The 22,946-nt window shown below is 37.9% G+C and overlaps 1 protein-coding gene across 15 annotated transcripts in view; it reads right to left on the bottom strand.

Annotated features, from left to right (window-relative positions):
* LOC129732064 (sodium bicarbonate cotransporter 3) overlaps window positions 1-22,946 on the bottom strand; it is a 113,455-nt gene that overhangs the window by 60,048 nt on the left and 30,461 nt on the right. Inside the window, exon 1 of one of the 15 annotated variants that reach the window (XM_055692548.1) lies at window positions 290-444. The exons of the other annotated variants lie outside the window; for them this stretch is intronic. Within the exon in view, the coding sequence (XP_055548523.1) occupies window positions 290-300 (11 nt within the window). The 5' untranslated portion in view covers window positions 301-444. Of the gene's footprint in view, window positions 1-289; window positions 445-22,946 lie in introns of those variants that run through there. 15 annotated transcript variants of the gene reach the window in all.

Below are 22,946 nucleotides of genomic sequence, written 5' to 3'. Positions count from 1 at the left end.
ACATGCCCAATGCAGTGATGTTGAATCACATCGTAACGTAGTTGTGATTACAGAGCGGAAGCATTATTTTTCCGCCATTAGTTGTGCTACGATTGTTACAGTAGTCAATCAACATTGGAGCGTCCATTGTTGATAGTTAATTTCAAGTTTTTTTAATGGTGATTTAGATTCCGTTTTGATTTTATTTAGTAGCTCTATATGATACATCGTAATTTTATTAAAATAATTTTTATCACATTTTTCTTCAAAATTGATATAAAAATCATAAGAATTAAAATAAACGTTTTACCGCATAGTCATATTTTTTGGTGATAAATGTAATCGTTTGTCGTGTGATCACAAAGTTTCCTTTTTTTCTTTTGAAGGTAATTTTTTTCCGAACTATCAACTTCAACGCAGGTACGAACCCGGATGGTACCCAACACGCGTGCTCGACGATACGAACTGGGTTACGAACGCGACGCAACTGATCAGAGCTAGTTTAGCTTATCGGGGAAGGCTCCGTGTGAACCGTTAACAAGTACTCCGTCAGCAGAGGAAATGCATCTCCCCGCGCTGTACTGTGACGTTGCATGTGGTCATGATCATCATCTCGTGCGAGGTCGCATCGGCTATCAAATAGTAATCTAAATGCGTGACGACCTTTCTCTTGACAGTAAGCTTACTCTACGGTGACCTTCCGCAACCACCAGCAGCGACACCACGCTGCGGAGGAAAATAAAAAATGTGATTGTTTTGTTTGTTTAAGATAACTTATAACTGATTTGCCAAATGTCGAGGTGGCGTTTTTATCGATAGCGTCGTACACAAGCTAAGGTAGAGTCAGTTCCGGTAAAAGGTTAGTGCCGGGTCTCGTGCATTTAATTAAGTTTGATCTTCTAGTTATCCAATTACGCTGATCAATTGTGTACTTATGTAAATACTAGCAATAGGTTTAATAACCCTCCATCTAGTCGCGCTGGTGATCATGCGATCGATAATGTTCGCAGGAAATAGAGCGGTGGCAAGTGTTAGCGTAGATCGAACATCGTTAGATGCTTAGCGGAGACTCGCATATTATGATACCTAGGTTATTTTTGATGACATGCAGTGACACAAAAATGTCAAATATGTCGAAAACATCACAAATTTCAAAAATGGCGAATATCTCACAAATGTCATAAATGTAAAAAAATAAGGGTTTTGCATCAGGTGTTGGCAGTACTCTCTCAGAATCAAATGAAACTTTGTGAATCGCACTATTACTGTTGAGCAATTCCACAAAAAGGCAACCAACTTAATCGGTCTTTTATGATTTGGTTGCAACTTTGCATAGACGTTTCTATAGGCAAAAGATGCCATTTTGTGCTAATGGTTAGATTTTTTGGAACACGACTCATTTTTGAGAAGCTATTGAAAAATACTATTTTGGGAAGGTATTGATGATTGCAAATATTTTTAGGGCCGAAACGGTTTGTTTGATCGGTGTGACGTTTTCGGCTAAATTGTAGATAATATTTTTTTCTTTCCGAAAAGAATCAAAATTCAAAAAATTGAATATTGAAATTAAATTTTAATTCACAAAAAAAGTTGATTTTTACGTGCAACTGCGTCTCTCGAAAAGCTCGGCTACATAGGGGTGTAAAATGAAAATCTAAATCTAAAACAATTATGTCCAATTTCAAACGCTAATAAGTCGCTTAGCTATTTCCTTCGTATTTGCAGCAATCCATTATAAAATTGTTTCGAACTAATCATATGCGATTACTCTCGAATGCCACAAAACAAGAGGGAAATGGGACGAATTTTTTATGGAAAGTTAAGCTTGAAACATTAATCTCAACGCTTTTTAAAATATTTGCATTCCAATGATTTAAAACAATTTAAATGACAATATCAAAATGAGAAGCTTATAATAATTAATTTCGTAAATGCGTCCGTCAGTCTAGTAATTTCGAATTTAAGTTGAGGAAATAAAAAAAAACTTCAAATATTACATTAAATCAAAAACGGAAATTTCTCACTCAGATTAATTTTTGTTGAAACTTGAAATTATTTCAAAACTTTTGATGAAACGCCCACGATGGAGAAATGTAAGATAATTTTTCACCCAAAAGTTAGGTTTCAAAGATTTTTTTCAATTTCAACTTTTTTGAGAATAATCAAATTCCAATTATGCGATATGATTTTAATAGTAACTCAAAATCATAAAGCTCTTGACGACTAAGACATCCGTTTTTTGAGATATTTCAATATTTGGTTTGAAACATTCCAGTTTGTTATGAAAATACGCTTTTTCGTGAGTTGTTTGTGGTACTCCAGCAACAAACATAGATTTATTGAAATATACGATCGATATAACACAAATTGAAGCTCAAACTGGGAAGAATGAATGATTATAGCTCTTCAACCATTCCTGTGAATTTTGATGCCCTTGGTGTATACAGAAGTGCGGCAACAACATGTCAAAAATGTCAGACACGAAAAAGTTTTTGAAAGTTTTTTTTCTCTTAAAATGCCTACTTTAGAATGTTTGGTAGTGTTTTCGGCAAGTAAATTTCAAAAACTTAGGTTTAGTAAAATCTGGGGGAGACGTTTTTTCAAAATCACTTTTTGGTTTCATATGTTATTTTTTCTCAGTGTTGAATCTAAAAATGATATGTTTCAATATTTTTAAATGAAATTTTTAGATAATTTTCTCTAAGGAGAAAGAGAAACTTGAGAAACTTTCTGTGTTAGTTCAATTGTTAATTAAGTAATTGTCATGAGGATAAGAATTTTTATCTGTTGACAAATAAATATATGTAATATGTAATATGTAACATGTAAATATTGTCATTACTGTACGCCGAAGAGACCTATGGGCGCTTAGAACCAAAAAACGTGAAAAATAATGGACATGAAAATGTTCTTATAAGAAAAATTGGTTTCTTTGAAGTAAAACTCCATGCTCGGATTTTGCATGATAATTTTCTCGATAATCATTAAAATGGCGTGTGAAACTTTGGTCGATTGTTTGCACCGCTTACACTTGCATAGAACAGCAATTCGAGCGCTGTTGATTATCATTTATTGCATGGAAAAAGTCATCGTCTAGTTTCATCGTAAGAGTGTCCATTTTTGATTATTCAGAAAAGCTTCAGACAACTAAACTGTCTATTTGAAAAACCTAATAAAAAAGTGTATGATGATAGTTTTTTTTTAAATTATTTTTCGTTTTTAACATCATTTTTGTTTAAGTGTAGAACCTCAAATTTACTTAATATTTTTCCATGAATCAAGTCAATCAAATTTAATAAATATTTTTCAATAAAAATATAGACAGTTTCTTAAAAGGCAGCCTTTAAAAAACTTTGATTTATCTCTTGTTTTCTTGTATTCAGATATATTGATTCATAAAAAAATTTAGCTCTTTCCAAATGTTAGTCTACAGGGTGCTCAATAAGTTCGAATACAACCTTTCATCGTTATGTAGGTGCGCATCATGTGCATTCTGTGTATTTGTATTGACGCGTATGAGGTCGACTTGCTGACATTTGTTGTTTGTTTATCGCGCACGATGAAAAAGTACCGCGTAACGTAAAAAAGTTGTTTTTGCGGCACGCCGTGGAAAGTTGTTTTTGCGGCACGCAGGTCAGGAGTTCATGTTTTTGTAGAAGAAATTCTTTGTCTTGCAACCGCCGCACAATGTCAGAAAATGATCAGCTGTGGGCGCCGACGTTGGCCAGCATCCCCACGTCCCACATAAACATCCCACGTAAACATCCCAGTACTGAGCCGGTGATCTTTCAATGAGTCCGTATCCAGGCGTGGGAAGCTCCCATTGGTGTTTATTGAAAAAAAAAAAAAAAAGGTGAAAATCAACGCCGCATACTATAAGGCCGATGCTCTGGAAAAGGTGGTGGTCTCGGCACTTCGGGACCTCTACGGGAAGATTCACCACGTCTTTCAACAGAACGTCGCACCAGCCCACATCCCGAATCTGACAAATTTTCTCGATAAGACTTTTGGGCCTCCCAGTTCTTCGTGCCTTAATTCCCTGGAGGTTCTTAATGAACATTGCTTCAATAAAAATTAACCCAGATAAAAAATTTGTATTGTCATTTTTAGCACATTTTTAAAGTGTATTCGAACTTAATGAACACCGTTTATGTCAGCACAAAAGCCGGGACATCAAGTTTTGGGATTATTTTCCACGCTCAGTGTCTATCATTGATAAAAAATATTTCTAGCCACTAAACGGTTTGTTTCATCGATGTAGTACCTTTGGTAAAGTTGTAGTTAATTATTTTGTCCTTCAAAAAAAAAAAAAAAAAATCACGCTGTAAAAAATATTCAAATATTTTTTTTTTATTTATTTCTGCACACTTTATTTTTTTCATTTCTTATTTCTCTATAACTATTATTGGTTAGCTTATAATGTGTAGTTTTTGTTAAAAAAATCAAGTCCATAAAAAGTTAATTTTTGAGATAAATAATTTGTAGGTACCTTAAATTTTTGAATATTTTTTTCCAAGAAAAAATCCTATTTGTCTCACGGTGTATATTTTTTTTTTGGAAAAAAAATTACTGACAACAACTTTGCTGAAGACGTTATACCAATCAAACCAAACGTTCTAGTCTTATTTTTTTCTGGAAAGTTTTAACTATTTTGTTTCTCAATGTTAAGTTAATTTTTTGTAGTTCTATAATCAACATTAGAATTTCAAAGCATCAAATTTTCAATTTTTTTTCATATTTTTTTTCTTAAAAAAAATCTAGAGTGTATGTTTTTTTTCAGAAAGACAAAATTATTATCTACAACTTTGCCAAAGATGTCATAGCGATCCAACAAACCGGTTTGGCTCTAAAAATATTTGTAATTATTAATACCTTTTTTTGCTAACGCAGTAAAAAAACCTGAATATTAAACGTCACGTAAAATATTTTTTCATTTAAATTTCAGTTGCTTCTGACGTAAATCACAATTTTGTTTGAAAATTATGTGCAATATGATTTAAATTGCAGTTATTTCTGACGTAAACCACGATTTCGTTTGAAAATTATGAGCAATATCATTTGAAATTGCGTGGAATATTATGGAATTTTCTATCATAAGCAATGGAGGCAATTCTTTACATGCGATTTGACATAAGATTTATTACTGTGTAGTTTCAGCCAAATAAAAAATAGTTGGTGACCCGTTTTTTGTAAAATTGCTCAACTATATTTTTCAAAAATTTATTGAGACTAACATTGGAAATGAGCTGATTTTTATTAAACATCTAATAACCTTAATAATGCCAAGAAATAAAGAAAGTTGTCAAGGTAATTGTCTGAATTTTCGTTTTTTTTAAAAAAATTAGGCAACTTAATTGTCTTTCTAAACCTAATTTGAAACAAAAGGTGAGCTAATAGTTTTTTCGTTAAATTACTTTTTGTTTTCAAAATCACCGTTTTTCAGTGTGGAATCTCAAATTATTATTTTTTAACATTTTTCGATGAAAATTCATACAATTTCCAAGAAGTCATTTCTAGACAACTTTTCTTTATCTCTTGTCATTATTAAGATAATATCGATTTATGAAAAATTTCAGCTTTTTTCAAATCTTAGTCTAGATAATTTTTGGAAAAAAAAATATGCAATAGTTGTTTGGTTAAGTAACACCCACAAAGTTCTATTGGATTATAAATGGGTGTTCCCAGCCGCATCATCCCTCGAATGTCAAAAATGTCACAAATGTTAAAAATGTTAAAAATGACAAAAATGTCATAAATTTCAAAAATGTCAAAAATGACTAAAATATCAAAAATGTGATAAGTGTCACAAATGTCAAAAATTTTAAAATGTTAAAAACTTTAAAGATGTCAAGCATGTCAGCAACCAACGAGCAAATTTGCAAATAATCTAGGCTCCTTGTGTAGTAACTGAACCAGACATTCCCTGAGAACACTTCTGTTCAATAACCTATCAACATGAGTCATACCATATATTTCATTTGCAAATTTCAACTTATTCAATCCCTTTTATCATATGCACGAAACATACCATATTTATTCAAACTTATTTTTACCTCCACTCAATCTCCCATTAGGTAAATTGTAGTTCTGAACACCCATACGTTACTATCAAGCCACGGCATTCCTCGATGATTACGTTATCACCATTGGCTCTCCTAAATGAATGCTTTGGACTGGCAGAAACACGAGCGGTCTGTTGTGTGATTGAGTGGGTATCACGTAATTTATCCCGTTGTCGAGTACTGTAAACTTTCTACTTCAAAACTCGCGGTTGGTTTATCCAGTCATAAATTTTTACTGCTCTGACGTCGCTACCGTCTCGGTGCGACCGAGGACGAAATCAGAACGTGTACTAATTAATATTTCAAATGAGCTGAGCCGTTGCCTGTTTTAATCAGCTGTTCTGGGTTTCTTGAAACTTGTCGAGCCTGATCGGTTCCTGGTTGAGTGTTCCGAAATTGGAAGAGTTTTGGTGTGCTCCAAATGGCTGATCAGAAGCACAATGAAATTTTCATCACGCGAAAACTATTGAATTCGATTTCTATGTTATATTTATAGAATTAGAATGGTCTGCTATACCGGTTCGAAGAAAATAAAAGAATTTTAACCAGGAGAGCAAGCACAAAATTGGCAAAGTATGTTGCAGAAACAGTTTGTAGTAAATTGTTTGCCCCACATACCTCTATATGGAGAGAATAACTAAATGTAGTTCCCAATTTTACAAATCCAGTGAACGAAAATGTTCCTGTGGTGAATGGAAGAAGAACGACAAACAAAAAACAACAAACTTCATCAACAACAAAACCAATTGACGTGAATCATTGCTGAAAAAAACCTAAATTAATTCACCTAGTGGTGCAGAAACCTTTGTTATACTGACTATTACTTTATACATATTTGGACAGTCACTTACAAATCGTATACCATCGTAAGTCCAATTTCAATTATAAATGATCATTCCGTCCCGAACGCTCGGCAATAATGGACGCATTAAGTGGTGGTCTCGCTATAAAACCGATATTGTGTAGAAAAAATCGAAAAAGGCATTGCTTACCCGGTCGCGTTTCAAAGAGTGCGAAGTGCGGTGTGAAGATAAGCTGATAATCCGCAGTGAAGGTCATCCAGCTATTGTGCTTTAGTGGTGTCGCTGCGCAGCTGCCCGTTCCAGCACCGAAAGACTCGGTGATTGTTCTACTGAAGAAAACAAAGAAGAAGAGGTACGTGTTTTTTGCCACTGTACTGTTGCGCTAGTTTGAGCGCAATGGATGTGGATCCCTTAGCCCCCGATCCCCCGTCTCCAAACCCACCTGACCCTGTCCCTCCTGTTCACCCCCCCTCTGTCCCTGCTTTAGTCAATCCTCGCCCCAGGCTTTACCCAGACGGATCAACGGGCCCACTGGTTCTCTACATGAGGCCCAAACCAGGAGGAAAATCACTGAACACGCTACAAATCGCACCGAAATCGCAAAAGTCAGACCAAAAAAACTCCGTGTCGTGGTCAATGATCTGGATCAGGCCAACGATATAGCTCGCTCTGAGCTCTTTACACGCGAGTATCGCGAGTATGTACCTGCACGAGACGTGGAGATCGACGGTGTAATAACCGATTCAAGTCTGACTGTTGAGTGTATTCTGGGAAGCGGCGTCGGCTGCTTCAAAAAATCCACTACCGAGGCGAAAGTATTGGATGTTAAGCAATTACGGTCCATGTCGCTCGTCTCCGGTAAAAAAGTATACACTCCGTCAGACTCGTTTCGCGTTACGTTTGCCGGATCTGCACTCCCTAGCCACGTTTCTATCAACCAGGTTCGTCTGCCTGTGCGTTTGTATGTGCCCCGTGTTATGAATTGCACCAATTGCAAGCAGTTAGGCCATACAGCTGCCTACTGCTGCAATAAGGCACGGTGTGGCAAGTGTGGGGAGACTCATGCGGAAGATTCTTGCAGTGTAAACGCTGAAAAGTGTATTCACTGCGGGGAAAATCTGCATGAGCTTTCCGCATGCCCGGTGTACATGCAACGCAGAGATAAAATTAAACGGTCTCTTAAGGAGCGCTCAAAGCGTTCTTACGCTGAGATTCTTAAGAAGACCGTGACCACTTCTACCATAACATCGAACCCCTTTGATCTGTTGTCTTAAGATGAAACCGACTCTGACGAACCACTAGAGGGAACTTCTTTTGCCTGTCTTGGGGAGACTAGAAAGAGGAAAATCTTTCCTCTCCTAAGCTTCCCAGGAAAGGACCTAAGGTTTCTCAAGATGGAATGAAAAGTACGAACAAATCTAAAAGTGCTGCGGAAAAGCCGAAGCAAACTCCTCCTGGGCTTGCAAATTTAAAGTCCCAGAAGGAGTTCCCAGCACTTCCTGGAACATCTAAAACCCCAGTTGTTCCTTTTGCACACCCAGATAATCAAATTAACTCTGGATTGGTGAATTTTTCTAACATCGTGGACTGGATTTTTGAAAACTTCAATATACCTGATCCAATTAAAAATTTCCTCACAGTACTTCTCCCAACAGTTAGACCATTTTTGAAGCAGTTGACTGCCCAATGGCCCCTCCTTGCAGCGATTGTATCCTTCGATGCCTACTTCAACTGCGTATATGAAGGATTCTATCTCTGTCTTACAGTGGAATTGTAGAAGTATTTTACCAAAAATTGATTCACTTAAAGTTTTGATAAATAAAAACAAATGCGATGCATTTTCCCTTTGTGAAACTTGGCTTACTTCAAATATTGATCTTAACTTCCATGATTTTAATATTATTCGCCTTGATCGAGACACCCCATATGGAGGAGTACTTCTAGGGATTAAAAAGTGCTATTCTTTCTATCGTATCAACCTCCCCTCGATTCCAGGCATCGAAGTCGTCGCATGTCAAATGACAATACAAGGTAAAGAGCTTTGTATTCCCTCAATATATATTCCTCCCAGAGCACAGGTTGGGCAACGGCTGCTCTTTGATTTAATAGAACTACTTCCCTCGCCACGTTTGATTTTGGGAGACTTCAACTCTCATGGTGTGGCTTTGGGTTCCCCTTACAATGATACCCGCTCCTCTTTGATCTATAACCTTTGCGATGACTTCGACATGACTATTTTGAACAACGGTGAAATGACACGTATCCCGAAACCTCCGGCGCGCCCAAGCGCTTTGGATCTATCCTTATGTTCGACGTCGCTACGGTTGGATTGCACATGGAAGGTAATCCTCGATCCTCACGGTAGCGACCATTTGCCTATTCTTATTTCAATTACTAACGGTTCAACTCGCATGCGACCAATTGATATTCCGTATGACCTCACACGGAATATCGATTGGAAGTTATACGAGGAAATGATATCAGAAGCTGTCGAGTCGATTCAACATCACCCACCACTTGAAGGATACAACCTCCTCGCGGGCTTGATTCTCGACGCCGCGTTGCAAGCCCAAACGAAGAAATATCCCGGCGTGACGATCCGATGTCTACACGGAAAAATCCGACGCGTTTAAGGCCTTCTTTTGGGTGAAAGGTCAACCCGACAACTTTAAGCAGTATTTGGAGCTTGAGACCAAGTTCAAAAGCTTGGTCCGAGCAAAGAAACGTGGATATTGGCGCCGGTTCGTAAACGAAACGTCGAGGGAGACATCGATGAGCACTCTTTGGAACACAGCCCGAAGAATGCGAAATCGTATAACGGTCAACGAAAGCGAGGAGTCTTCCAGTCGTTGGATATTTGATTTTGCCAGGAAAGTATGTCCGGACTCTGTTCCTGCGCAAAACTTTGTTCGCGATACGTCTCCGGGCCACGATGCGATAGAATCACCTTTTACGATGGCAGAATTTTCAGTTGCCCTCCTGTCCTGTAACAATAACGCGCCTGGGTTAGATAGAATCAAATTCAACTTGTTGAAGAATCTACCCGGCAATGCCAAGAGGCGCTTGTTGAACTTGTTCAATAAGTTCCTGGAGCAAAACATTGTACCGCATGATTGGAGGCAAGTGAGGGTGATCGCCATCCAAAAACCGGGAAAACCAGCTTCTGATCACAACTCTTATAGGCCGATTGCAATGCTATCCTGTATCCGGAAATTGATGGAGAAAATGATACTCCGTCGTTTAGACCACTGGGTCGAATCAAACGGTCTATTATCAGATACTCAATTTGGCTTCCGCCGTGCCAAAGGAACGAATGACTGTCTTGCGTTGCTTTCTACAGATATTCAGCTGGCGTATGCTCGCAAAGAACAAATGGCATCTGTGTTCTTGGACATTAAGGGGGCTTTTGATTCCGTTTCTATTGACATTCTTTCGGGCAAACTTCACCGACAAGGATTTTCACCAATTTTGAACAATTTTTTGCATAATTTGCTGTCCGAAAAGCATATGCATTTTACGCATGGCGATTTGGCAACTTTTCGTATTAGCTACATGGGTCTTCCCCAGGGCTCATGCTTAAGCCCCCTTCTTTACAATTCTTATGTGAATGACATTGACGCATGTCTGGTAAATTTATACACGATAAGACAACTTGCAGACGACAGCGTGGTCTCTGTTACAGGAGCCAAAGCTGCCGATTTGCAAGGACCATTGCAAGATACCTTGGACAATTTGTCTGCTTGGGCTTTACAGCTAGGTATCGAATTCTCTCCGGAGAAGACTGAGACAGTAGTTTTTTCTAGGAAGCGTGAGCCTGCTCAGCTCCACTTACAGTTAATGGGTGAAACGATTTCTCAGGTTTTGGTATCTAAATATCTTGGTGTTTGGTTCGATTCGAAAGGCACCTGGGGATGTCACGTACGGTATTTGATGAAAAAATGTCAAAAAAGAGTGAATTTTCTCCGGACAATTACTGGATCATGGTGGGGCGCCCACCCAGGAGACCTCATAAGGCTTTACCAAACAACGATATTGTCTGTGCTTGAGTACGGGTGTTTCTGCTTCCGCTCCGCTGCAAACACCCATTTAATCAAGCTGAAACGATTGCAGTATCGTTGTTCGCGTATTGCCTTAGGTTGCATGCATTCGACCCATACGATGAGTTTGGAAGTTTTGGCGGGCGTTCTCCCATTAAAAGACCGCTTTTGGGATCTGACTACTCGTATTCTCATCAAATGTGAGGTTTTGAACCCCTTGGTAATTGAAAATTTCGATAGGCTAGTTGAACTTAATTCTCAAACCCGTTTCATGACTGTGTATTTCAATCACATGTCTCAAAGTATAAATCCTTCCTCATACACCTCCAATCGTGTCTACTTATTAGATACTTCTGTTTCTACTGTGTTTTTCGATACATCCATGATGGAAGAAACTCGTGGAATCCCGGATCATTTACGCGTGCAGCAGATCCCTAAAATATTTTATAACAAATATAAAAACATCAACTGCGACAATGCGTTTTATACTGATGGATCACTTCTCAACGGGTCCACTGGCTTCGGTATCTTCAACAATAATTTTACCTTCTCCTACAAGCTCGATAATCCTGCTTCTGTTTACGTCGCAGAATTGGCTGCAATTCAGTATACCTTAGGGATTATTGAAAAAATGCCCACGGACCATTACTTCATCTTTACGGACAGTCTCAGTTCTATTGAGGCTCTCCGATCGATGAAGGATGTCAGGCACTCTCCGTATTTCCTGGGGAAAATACGGGAACATCTGAGTGCTTTATCCGAAAAATCTTCTCAGATTACCTTAGTGTGGGTCCCTTCTCATTGTTCCATTCCGGGCAATGAGAAAGCGGACACTTTGGCGAAGGTGGGCGCAACAAACGGTGATATTTATAACAGACCAATTGCCTACAATGAATTTTTAAAATTTTCACGTCAGAGTACACTTGTCAACTGGCAGGCCTCGTGGGATAAGGGAGAACTGGGGAGGTGGCTACACAGCATCATCCCCAAGGTTTCCACCAAACCTTGGTTTCGGGGGTTGGATGTAGGACGAGATTTCGTTCGCATGATGTCTCGGATTATGTCCAATCACTACGGGCTAGATGCACATCTCTTGCGTATTGGGCTGGCGAGCAGTAATCATTGCGTTTGTGGATAGGGGTATCAAGACATTGAACACGTGGTTTGGGTGTGTGCTGAATTCTGCGGCGCCAGATCTCTACTTTTGGATACCCTCAGGGCCCGAGGACAACAGCCCTATGTGCCAGTTCGTGATATTCTCGCTCAGCGGAACTTGCTATACATGCTACATGTTTATAGCTACTTGAAGAGCATCATGGTGCCAATTTAACAGCGAAACAAAAAAAAACCATGTTAGTTTTAGTATTAGATTTAGTTTCAGCTCGTAGTCGGCAGCGAGGGTAAAGAATTTGCCTTTAGATTATAAGATATTCTAGACCATAAGACATTAGATTAAATTGGCTCCGTAAAACATTAATTTGTATTGTGCCGTGTCAAATAAATGTTGTGTGAACAAAAAAAAAAGGTAAAACATGGGAAAACCTATTATAAAGGTTTCGAATAATAACGATCACCAGCTAGCAAAGATGCTATCGAAACTTATAAACATGAGCTAGGATCGAGTTTAGGATTCTGTGTTGAAAAATAGATTTTCAACAGACACTGGAAACAAGTGACTGTTTTCAGGACCTTGTGAGAACGACTGCAAAGCCTGATCTCCAATTTACAAAAATTGATTTAATTTAGAGAAGAAAACCCGATTTCACCGACTCGTGTAATTAAGCCACAAGCTGAATGTGAATATTTTGCATGCTAAAAATTACTGTTTCAATGACATATCTATTCTGTATAATAGCGAGCTATTGTTTGTGGAGATTTGATTTCGCAAACCAGCTTTGAACTACTTTCGGCGGAATTTGATTAAATTGGCCTGCGGATCACTCGTATGAATCGTGCTGCCCGAGCGGAACGCTATACACTGGGGTCGCTTTTTACGCGGGTTGTTTTTATGCGTTTTTTCAAACGGAATATTTTCAGAATAATGCCGGTTATTTTTACTCGATTCGGAAGGTCATTGTACGCGGTATCAAAGAAATTTAGTAAAAGTATATCTATTCTAATCTTTTGAATGCGGTACAATCAACCGCGTAAAAAGCGACTCCAGTGTAATTCCTATCTGGTAGGCACATATTAACCGCACCTACACAACTGTCTGGCAAGGTTTAGTTGGGCTTCGCTGGAACGAGTTTGATTGGTTTCGTGGAGTCAACGCACTGTCGACCCAGTTGTACAATTAATTTTTGATCCGGGAAACGAACCGCACTGAACCGCTTTTTGGCGGATTGTTTGCGTTTCGTTTGGCTGGCAGGATCTCGTAGTATTGCAATTGCACAGTGTGGAGTACAATGGCAGCACCAAAACTACAGCAATACGGTACTGATAACAAACAGGTATATAATTATTGTAGTGTGTAAACCAACGCAGCAAATCGCATCGAGTGTTCTACTATTAACGGACATGTAGGGAAAAAATGAATGGAAGGTGCTCTTGAACTCGAATGCGGGGATTCACAAGGCAAACCGCGGCCATCCACTGTGCCATCCACTGTGCAACATCAACAAGCACCAGAAACAAGAAACCGGCCGCTTAACCGTCGTCGTTGTTGTTTTCACGCATTGACGTTTCACAATTACTTGTGGTCATGTAACTCGAAGCTGCCGTCTCGCATGGCAGGAGGAAACGACGAAATCAGAGGGCGGGAAAGGATTAGTTCGCTGGATTGAGAGTAATTACCCCATGAAATGGGTGCTGATGTGGTACGAGTTTGATAGCTCGATTAACACGGAAGTGTCGACTCAAGCTGCAGCGCAGGCAAATAGATCTAGAATGTAGTGCATCTGGATCAAAACATAACAGCAGCGACGGAAGGAGAAAGAAAGCATGTGGCGCCAAGATGTGCTGATTCGAAACCATCGGAGGGTACTGACCTACGACGATCGACTGTCTGTTCTGGTTTTGTGGTGAAACGTGTTTATGTTTCACACTCGTCTGTACATTTTTTCGTCTGAGTTGTGCCATTATTGTTTTCAAGCATTTTGCTGTAACGGTACTGAGAAATTTGCATAATTTTGAACAGCCGGCCCTTGCTCGCAGCATTGGAGGCGTCATTCGCTACTCTGTTTGTACATTCGATGTGCTTTGCTACAGACTTTTGAGTTTGTTTTATGAATGAACGTTGCTGTTAACACTGGTAAAACCAGGAAAAATACATAGGTTAGTTCTTGCTATCGTACATCGTTTTTACACCGGAAATATACAATTTATGAAATTACATAACCCATTTGTGTCACACAAAATTTCAGCTATAACTCGTGCGCTCTCACTCTTTTTTTTAAATGTATGATAATTGTATCGTAGAATTTGTATCTTTAAAGGATCTAAATAATAGCATGCCAACATTAAAGAAATTCTCCAGTGTTACATACCAATTACATTCGGAGTTAACGCAATTTCGCACTCGCCTGTTAGTATGGAAGACAATATCGATTATGCATGTAATCCAATGTCCTTTCGAGGAGCTGTTGAGTGGACTTCAGCAAAAGGGACAGACGTTTGGGTCCCGCCGGAATAGTAATGTTGAACGTCCTCATCAAGTAAATAGAAACAGATGCCAAAAATAGAATTGCACAATTTGTAGACATTTTCGATAGTTATTTTTGTGTTACTTACGAAAAGTGGAACAAAGACCAACATTTTACATATACCAGTAGTGAGCAAGCAACCAACGATGATGCCTGCCGCATTAAACTATTCTTCAACCTGTTGTTGTTGAACAAATAGTAAAAGTCTATCTATCCTGCTATCCTGCTTATATCGGCGATGTTGCGAATAGATAAGTCAAATATACTGTTTCTTTTTTTCACGCGGAAATAAAACACTGCAACCTACTTTATCATTGACATTCGTTAATGAGGTCGCGCAAATGAAGGAGTCGAAAACATGTAAACATATTTATGTCAACAAATGCAGCAAGAAAGCCGACAAAAGGCGAAAACGACTCTCGACGCTAACAAAGGTCTTTTTCTGAATCACTCATTCACTCACCGGGCGGGTGTTCAATTGCATTTGCGTATCCCGATACTTTACCTGTTGGTGCAGAAACACGCGTCGCGTCTTTTAGGGGGGCTTGACGCCGTAGCAAATAAACTACGAAAAATTTTGCTTGATTTTACCAAATAATCAGAATATCAATCAATGCTTTGTGTTTTTTTACTGGACCTTTTAATAAATAAGAAAATTATAAATCATGAGCCCTTCTAGGTAACATGCACCTTTGTCGATCGGTCGCCGGAGAACAGAAACCGCATGCAAAACTGCATTCCAGATGGTTCGTTTACAAACCGGGCGCACACTACCGACCGAGTGTGACAATAAAGTCTCGTTGTCGTGTGGTTTGTAGAAATGTGAATTTCAAAAATAAAACAAGCCGTCAATGTACATAGTACCTAGTTGCTTCTGTTTGCTTTCTGTTTACTCGATTCTGGTTCAGCCAGAAGAGGAAACTACCCGGAGGTCAGTGTATGGATGGCCTCTCTTCCACCTACAAGCAGAAGCGGGATGATATCTTACACGCGAGATACTTGACGGCCGTGGGCAGTGTTTGCTCCTGCAATTTTTGTTCTCCGCCAGCAGGTTCAGGGACTTTGTCTGTTTTAATCAGCGTGAGCATCGTTGAGACCGTTGACGGTATCGGTCTGACAGTGTTTTGCTTTTGACATGACCTACAACAACAAGGATTTTACAAAAGAATCTTTGATTATAATTATATATATAAATTTCAAGCGAAACCAGGAAACTGTTTTTCCTCGCAGTAGGGAGTAATTTCTCTTTTCACTTCAAAGTTCAAGTCCCCGCGGATAGTGCAAATTGTGTCCGGATTCTACCCTTTAACTTTAAAGTTTGCTCCGCAAGATGCAGCGAAACAAAAAGTTTTGAATCTTTACCAGCTCAATGCACCAACTAGAAAAAGAAAGTGAAGTTGAACCATGAGGTAAACGGTATCTGAAAAACATGAGCATGACTAACACAATTCATTAAATGTCATAAAACGCTATAAATAAAAAATGCAGTGAAAATAATGTTGAAATTCAATGATATTTTTTTTCGAAAGCATTACATAGACAAGGTCATAAGACAAGACCCAGTTGTTTCTAGTAAAACCTAAGATGTCAATTATAAAACTGATTTCGTAATTTTGTCGAGGCTCTCTCACTCAACAACAAACACGTTCAGAGGAAAATGAAAATAGGTAGGGTAGTTTGGGGTAATTTGGACCCCCTAAGGAAACTCCTGTTATTTCGTAGCCTGTGTTTTCTATCCCATGAACGTAATGTATTATAGTAAAATTGACCTGTTTGCTATGTTTTTGCACAAAAAATCATGATATTGAGGTCAAAAGAACAAAACAATAACGAAACCAAAAATAATGATTTTTGTACATAAAAAATCGTTTGGGGTAAAATTGGACAGCTATTGGGGTAATATGGACAGTGTTTGGGGTGATGTGGACAGAGTAAAAAATGTGAGTATTATAGTATTAATGATTGCTTAAAACAGTAGAAGGTGGTATTAGGCATACGGAATGATAATTGCAATTCTTGAGCATTGCACAGTGATTCCACCATAGGCCAAAAAAAAAATTACCCTTTTCCAGTTATTCAAACTAGCGCGCGCGACACATTGGTGTGTGTGTGTGTGTGTGTGTGTGTGTGTGTGTGTGTGTGTGTGTGTGTGTGTACGTCAGTGTGAGTGTAAATGTATGCGATAGATTTCTTTAACCAAAGTTCCATGAGAATCGGATACTATACCAATTTTTGGCTATCAATCAAGATGTGTACGAGAACTAATGTTTGGGGAAAATTTTGAATCCATTTCTTCAAAAACACCATGTCGGTTGAAGGTATGAGTTTGGGCCAGATGAAGCTTCATCACATTACGACAAAAACATGTTCCTAAACAGCCATTCGATCCCATTTGTACGAAAAATACGGAACCCTATGAATCTACCTCATTATTTTCCCATCAAAAACTTCTTTGCAATTTTAAGTTTCTTAGTGTACAAAACTAACTAAACTAAAAAAACTAAAAAGCATCGAACTGCGATCAGTTGACTATTAAAAACAAAAGATGCATTCGAAAAGTCGATATAACGGCCGTACAACGCTTTTGATTCGGTAACATGAGAAAGCTTTATCGGAAAGCCAATTTCGGACCTTTCTCAAATGTTCATTAATTTTTGTTTTTCGGTGTTTCGTTAGGTCCATCAATCTTCTTTGACACTAATAGAAAAAGCCAAAATATTCAATGTCACCCGTTGAAATTCGTATTAGGGATGGGAAACCTATCGATAATTATCGATAGTATCGATAGTTGCCGACTATCGATAGAATCGTTAAGCTTTCCGCGTTATCGATAGTTATTGATATTTTCCTCGCATTGGCATTTATACTCCACAATGATGCCAGAACTGAAAAAATATATTGGCCTAGACTTTGTTTGAAGAGAATTCGATGATTGTTTGCTTTCACATAACATCCTCTTTAAAATTGTTAGAAAATTACGGGATACTCTACCTTATACGGACTACGACAAGATTTCGCCTAAGTGCGAATTATGTGTGCGAATAAACTTTTAAATTATGTTCCTGTCCACAACGGGAGCAACATTTTGTTTTTTTTTCTTCATCTAGGTCTAGCTGTCAAACTATCGATAATTATCGATGGTATTAGGGAATTTATCGATGATTATCGATAGCCATTTTAGTCGATATTTCCCATCCCTAATTCGTATCTTGTTGACCTTGACAATGTGTTGGATTCTTTAGTCATCACTCACGCGTTGACGTCCCTACAAGAAAAGGGAATGTCTAAGAGCGAACTGGTAAAACGGACGTCTTCTTTTCAAATAGCAAAAAAATGCTATGAAGGATGTTAAATATATTTAGTCTTATATCACTCACTGTAGCTAACAAATATGCGTATTTTATTTTTAATAAAGGAACTAATTACACTCTCCCAGGTTTACTGTACAGTCTGACGTTTAGGTAATTTTCAAGCTATTTTTGATAGAGCATAACCTTGTTTAAGTTTGTCCATTTCTATGGCAAATTTTGTTACCAGCATCAGGCACAACTTACTACAGCACATGGATAAAAAAAATAGGCATTATGGTATGATTTTTCTCTGCAATATCAAAACCAACGAAAGCTTCCAAAAACGATCAATGATCCATTCTTGGCCACATATCAAAGCAATTCCATAATTCATAATCCTGATATTGGCCATATATAAACAAAACCATGGTGACGTATAAATATTGATGCAAAACATGAAAAGTACAGAGTTTTTCGGGCTGTCATACGATATCACATAAGTTTCGTGAAAACACAAAACTGCTTTTGGATAAGAAAGACATGACATGACACATGGTTGAAGGCACGTTGAATACCAATGATGGCACTGTTTGCACTGTAGTTGGTGCGACGCAGTTGCAACGCAGATGACCTCCGCAGGGTTTTGGATGGCGCGTTCAGGTTGATTAGGCGAAGAATGGCCGGGCAATCATGCCGTGAAGTCAAAACATCCGAGACTACCATGGCGCGCGCTGTTTCTGGGAGAAGCTGAAGAGTATTGAGCTGGGGAAGCTGGCAGCGATCCTCGTATCGAGTGTTACGCATGGGTTGCCGCCAGGGAAGCATTCTAAGAGCGTAACGTACGAATCGGCACTGGATGCCTTCAATGCGGTGGATTGCATTATTGTAGTGAGGAATCCAGACAGTGAAACAGAATTCCAATGAGGACCGAACAAGCGAGCAATAGAGTGTTGTTTTACAATGTATATTAGTTTAGTCAGTTAAATAACGAGGATTCTCCGCTGATGAAATACATCTACATGCTAGGGGCTAGACACGTTTATTTTTATGAAAAATATCTCAATGGTATTACACGATATTGGTTGATACATTTTGATATTTATCGTTCATCTGTCAATTGACAACCTCCAACGATAATGAAACGCTTGATGTCACGGCAATGAGCTATGATATAGATAGAGGGGTGCCCGAAAATGGAACGGTAAATACTTTTTAATATTGAATACTGGAAATATTTCGCAATACATTAATAGTGTCTTACCCCTAGTCTACATGGTAAAGTCAAATTATGAAATAAATTCGTGTGAATTCAACTTTTTCGCGAATTGGCCAAAATAGGCCCCAAGTGGCCAATTTAGAAATGCTATGGCCAAAATGAAAGCCTAAAGAAGTTTTTTGGTTGGAAAATATGTTAACAAAATAACATAATTTTATTATTTAAACTCAATGTTGGTGAAAAATATAGGCGAGTTCATCCGATTTCAACGTTGAACGTTGGTAAATAATTTTTTTTTAGATTTTTTTGAAAAATCATTTTTGTGTGCAATCTGATATATATTATTTTTCCGATTTTGGCGTAAGAGTTAATCGTATGCTGCATAAAAATCCATACATTTCTGTAAAAGTTACCTGTAAGGTACAGTTAGTACCTCTCGGAAAACTTAAAAAATGGTAATGCTCCGTTTGGTTTTCAATCCTCTGCTGAATGGTATCCTCTTGGAGACACTATGGAAAGCAGTAAAAAGTCAATTTCTCCAAACTTAATTTTGAAACATCTTGAGAACGGATGCATTTAGAAAGCTAGTCTTGATCATGAGCCTCATGATTTGAAATTATTATTAGAATCATATTATATTATTAGGATTTAGAATATGATTAATTTGAAATAGTTGAAGAGGTTGTTTATAAAACACGACCGCAAGGTTAACGTAGAATTGGCCAGCCTGTCCTATGTCAGTGTATTTTTTTGCAGTAGGTTTGGGCTAACAATTCAGCGAAGCGGTAAATTTCAGTGATAGGGGAAGGAATGGCTTAGATAGTGACGCATATTTTATTCAGTCGAAGAAAACAGGCCTCTAACTCTCGAACATTGATCAATATCGACACTTTCAAATTTGAATGAAGAGAACGAAAACTCTGATTAACTGTCCTACGAATATATAAAATACCGTTCAACACAAACGAATCTTCGAAAAAGCATTAATTAACAAAAAAAAAGCAACCAAAATTGCAGCCGTTCAGGCGCTATTCGGGTGCTGAAAAAAGGAGGCTACTTAAGCTGCCATAAATGAAGTGTTCATTTTGGATTGCCATTTACCGATGACACGGGATGATGCTACAGGGGACAGTCAAAATAAATAGGTAGGCAAAATTTCGATCTACTTTGAAATGCTGTAACTTTGCCAAATAAGTTTCATTTTCTGACTGCAAATGTGGCCTAAGTCACTGGATGAAGAAAATACTCCGGAGTATTGCTAACTTTCTGATAGCTTCGGTAATGGGTTGCCTGATAGAAATGCTTATTTGCATTTGAAGAGTTACAGCATTTCAACACAACCGGACAAAATTACTAACATGTCCGGACATGTTCAGCAATGCTAAGCAGTGCTGGATCCGCCGAGGCTCCGTGTGGAACGCTGCGATCGAATGAGTCGTCTGTTCAGCCTTGTTACGCTCAAATCAACTGCTCTGCCGTGAGATGACATTGTGACGTGATCAGTTTTCAGTACAGCCCAAAAACGAATGCATTTCTTTGCACTTTGGTGTTGAAATGGTGCCTACGTCACTTCGTTTTTTTTTCATTTTATGCAGCGTACGAATAAGTAGAAACGAAAAGGAAGGTATTTTTGGTTGCCAACAGTGAAACTATACCTAACATTTAAAAAATAACATTCAAACACATACGAACATACATTAACACATGCAAATAACATGAAATAAATATGTTTCAAATATATGACGCGAAATGTTTTTTTGATCGTGGTACTATAGAAACGTCACTGTAGTCATATTGAGGTTGGGCTCGATTGTATTTCATTCGAATAGGTATCATTTTAGATTCGATTATTTATAGTAGGATTTTTCTTCTATTTTAATATAACATTCTTTTCAATCACGAGCAATACCGGGAATAACACAATACCAAATTTAAATTTTGTTGAGGCCAAATAATTTGATCAAAGCAGCTACAGTTTTAAATAGTCTTTGAATTTCTTTTCATAACTTTTGAACCGCATATCAAATTGCTATGAAATTTGTTACTTGTACATTTGAGAGACAACCCGTTCGTATGACACTAGTTATGTTCAAATAAGTCGTGTAGTCTTTGAGATAATAGACTTTCGTTGCTTTTATAATTTAATACATTAAATGAAATGGGAGCCTATAGAGAAGCCGAACTTTGCATTTGACACTACGATTGTTGGATTTAGTCCAGCCATCTTTCTGAGTTTCTGAGATAATGAAGTTTCGTGATTGTCCCATTTTGATAAATTACAGACAAAGTTACAATCCGATTACAGTGAAATTGGATAAGGTGTTAAGACATTTGATTGATTTGAAATTTGACACTAATTTCGTGGAAATCGGTTCCGCCATCTCTGAGAAAAGTGAGTGAGTTTAAGTAGTCTTCGGAATATGTTTCTTTCCATAGCTGGATTTTACATTTTTAAACATAACAGGCAAAGTAATAGTCCGATTGCAAAAAAAAATAAGGTCTTATGGAGTAACTAGACCTTCCATATGACACCGATTTTGTGGAAATCGGTCCAGCTATCTCTAAGAAACATGAGTGAGATTAAACAGTCTCTAGAACACGTTTCTTTAATTAACTTGTGGACAACATGATCAACCTTTATGAAATTCAAAAGTTAAGGGTTTTCTAGGTAGCCCGTTCATTTAAAACTAATTTTGTTCAAATCGGTTGTGTAGTTTCTGAGATAATGATGTTTCGGGATTTTTACATTTTGATACATGACCTCTAAACTAAAAATCCGATTACAATAAAAATCAATAGGGTCTTTGGGGCAACCTTCCATTAGCAATTAATTTCACGAAAATCGGCCCAGCAATCTCTGAGAAAATCGAGTGAGATTGGGAGAGCGTTACACACACACACACATACACACACACACACACACACACATACAGAAAATGCACAGCTCGTCGAACTGAGTCGAGTGATATACGACATTCGGCCCTTTTGAGCACTTTTATACCTTTAGTTTTTGCAGTGATTGCTATACCTTTCTAGGAAAAGGCAAAAAGTCCCTTAGACATCTTCCCATAAATTTTATTACAACTTCAGGTTTTTATTAAAAAAAATAAAAAAGTAAACTCTTTTTCTCTAAATTGAAATAAGGTGTTTTTTATTGTAAAACACTGTCGAAGTTTTCCTATTCAACTAACGGTTTCTGAGCTAACATGTTTTGAACAAAGTGTATGGCTCAATTAAAATTAAATAAATTTTATCACAAATCATTTAATTTGGATTCGTTCCAGAAAATAATTCTTGTAGAAAAGTAAGTGAAAAACTCAGGATTTCCAGAAACCTTCATTCAACCACCGTACATTTGATTTTTTTTTTGAAAACCTAAAACACGTGTTCCAGTGAAAAATCACGTCGTCACAGGATGCTGGATGGGGGGTCGAACAAAGAACCACGGTTAGCCACGGAGGAAGGGGTTCACTGGAAACGGCCACGTGGTTCGGGAATGGCCCCATTCTTGTTTTGTGTTGAAATCAGAGAAAGAGAGAGAATAGAGAAGAGAAACGAGAGGAAGAGAAGAGAAACAAGAACGTGGGAGAAAAAAAGAAGAGAATGAGATGTAAAGAGAGAGCCATCTTTTATCGAAATCGGAATAAGGATAGTAAAGATATTTTAAATCTTAAAAAATGTTATATTTATATTGTCGCAGAGGAATCTCTTTTAAACTACACGAGTACGTGTAATACAGATGCAGACATAACATTATTTAGAATTATATTAAATGACTAGTTATTTGATCATGATTGTGCTGGACTCTTGAAGTGTATTTCCCATGGAAACTGTTAATGGATAGCAACAAGTTCAGCTTTAAATTAAACAGTAAACTCCTAATTCTCTTGCTCATTCTGCTAACAAAAAGAAACTGTA

Source organism: Wyeomyia smithii, chromosome 3 (assembly GCF_029784165.1).
Source record: "Wyeomyia smithii strain HCP4-BCI-WySm-NY-G18 chromosome 3, ASM2978416v1, whole genome shotgun sequence".
Taxonomy (NCBI): Eukaryota; Metazoa; Arthropoda; class Insecta; order Diptera; family Culicidae; genus Wyeomyia; species Wyeomyia smithii.
Note: the sequence above shows the minus strand (reverse complement) of the source record. Positions and strands in the feature narration are given on the sequence as shown.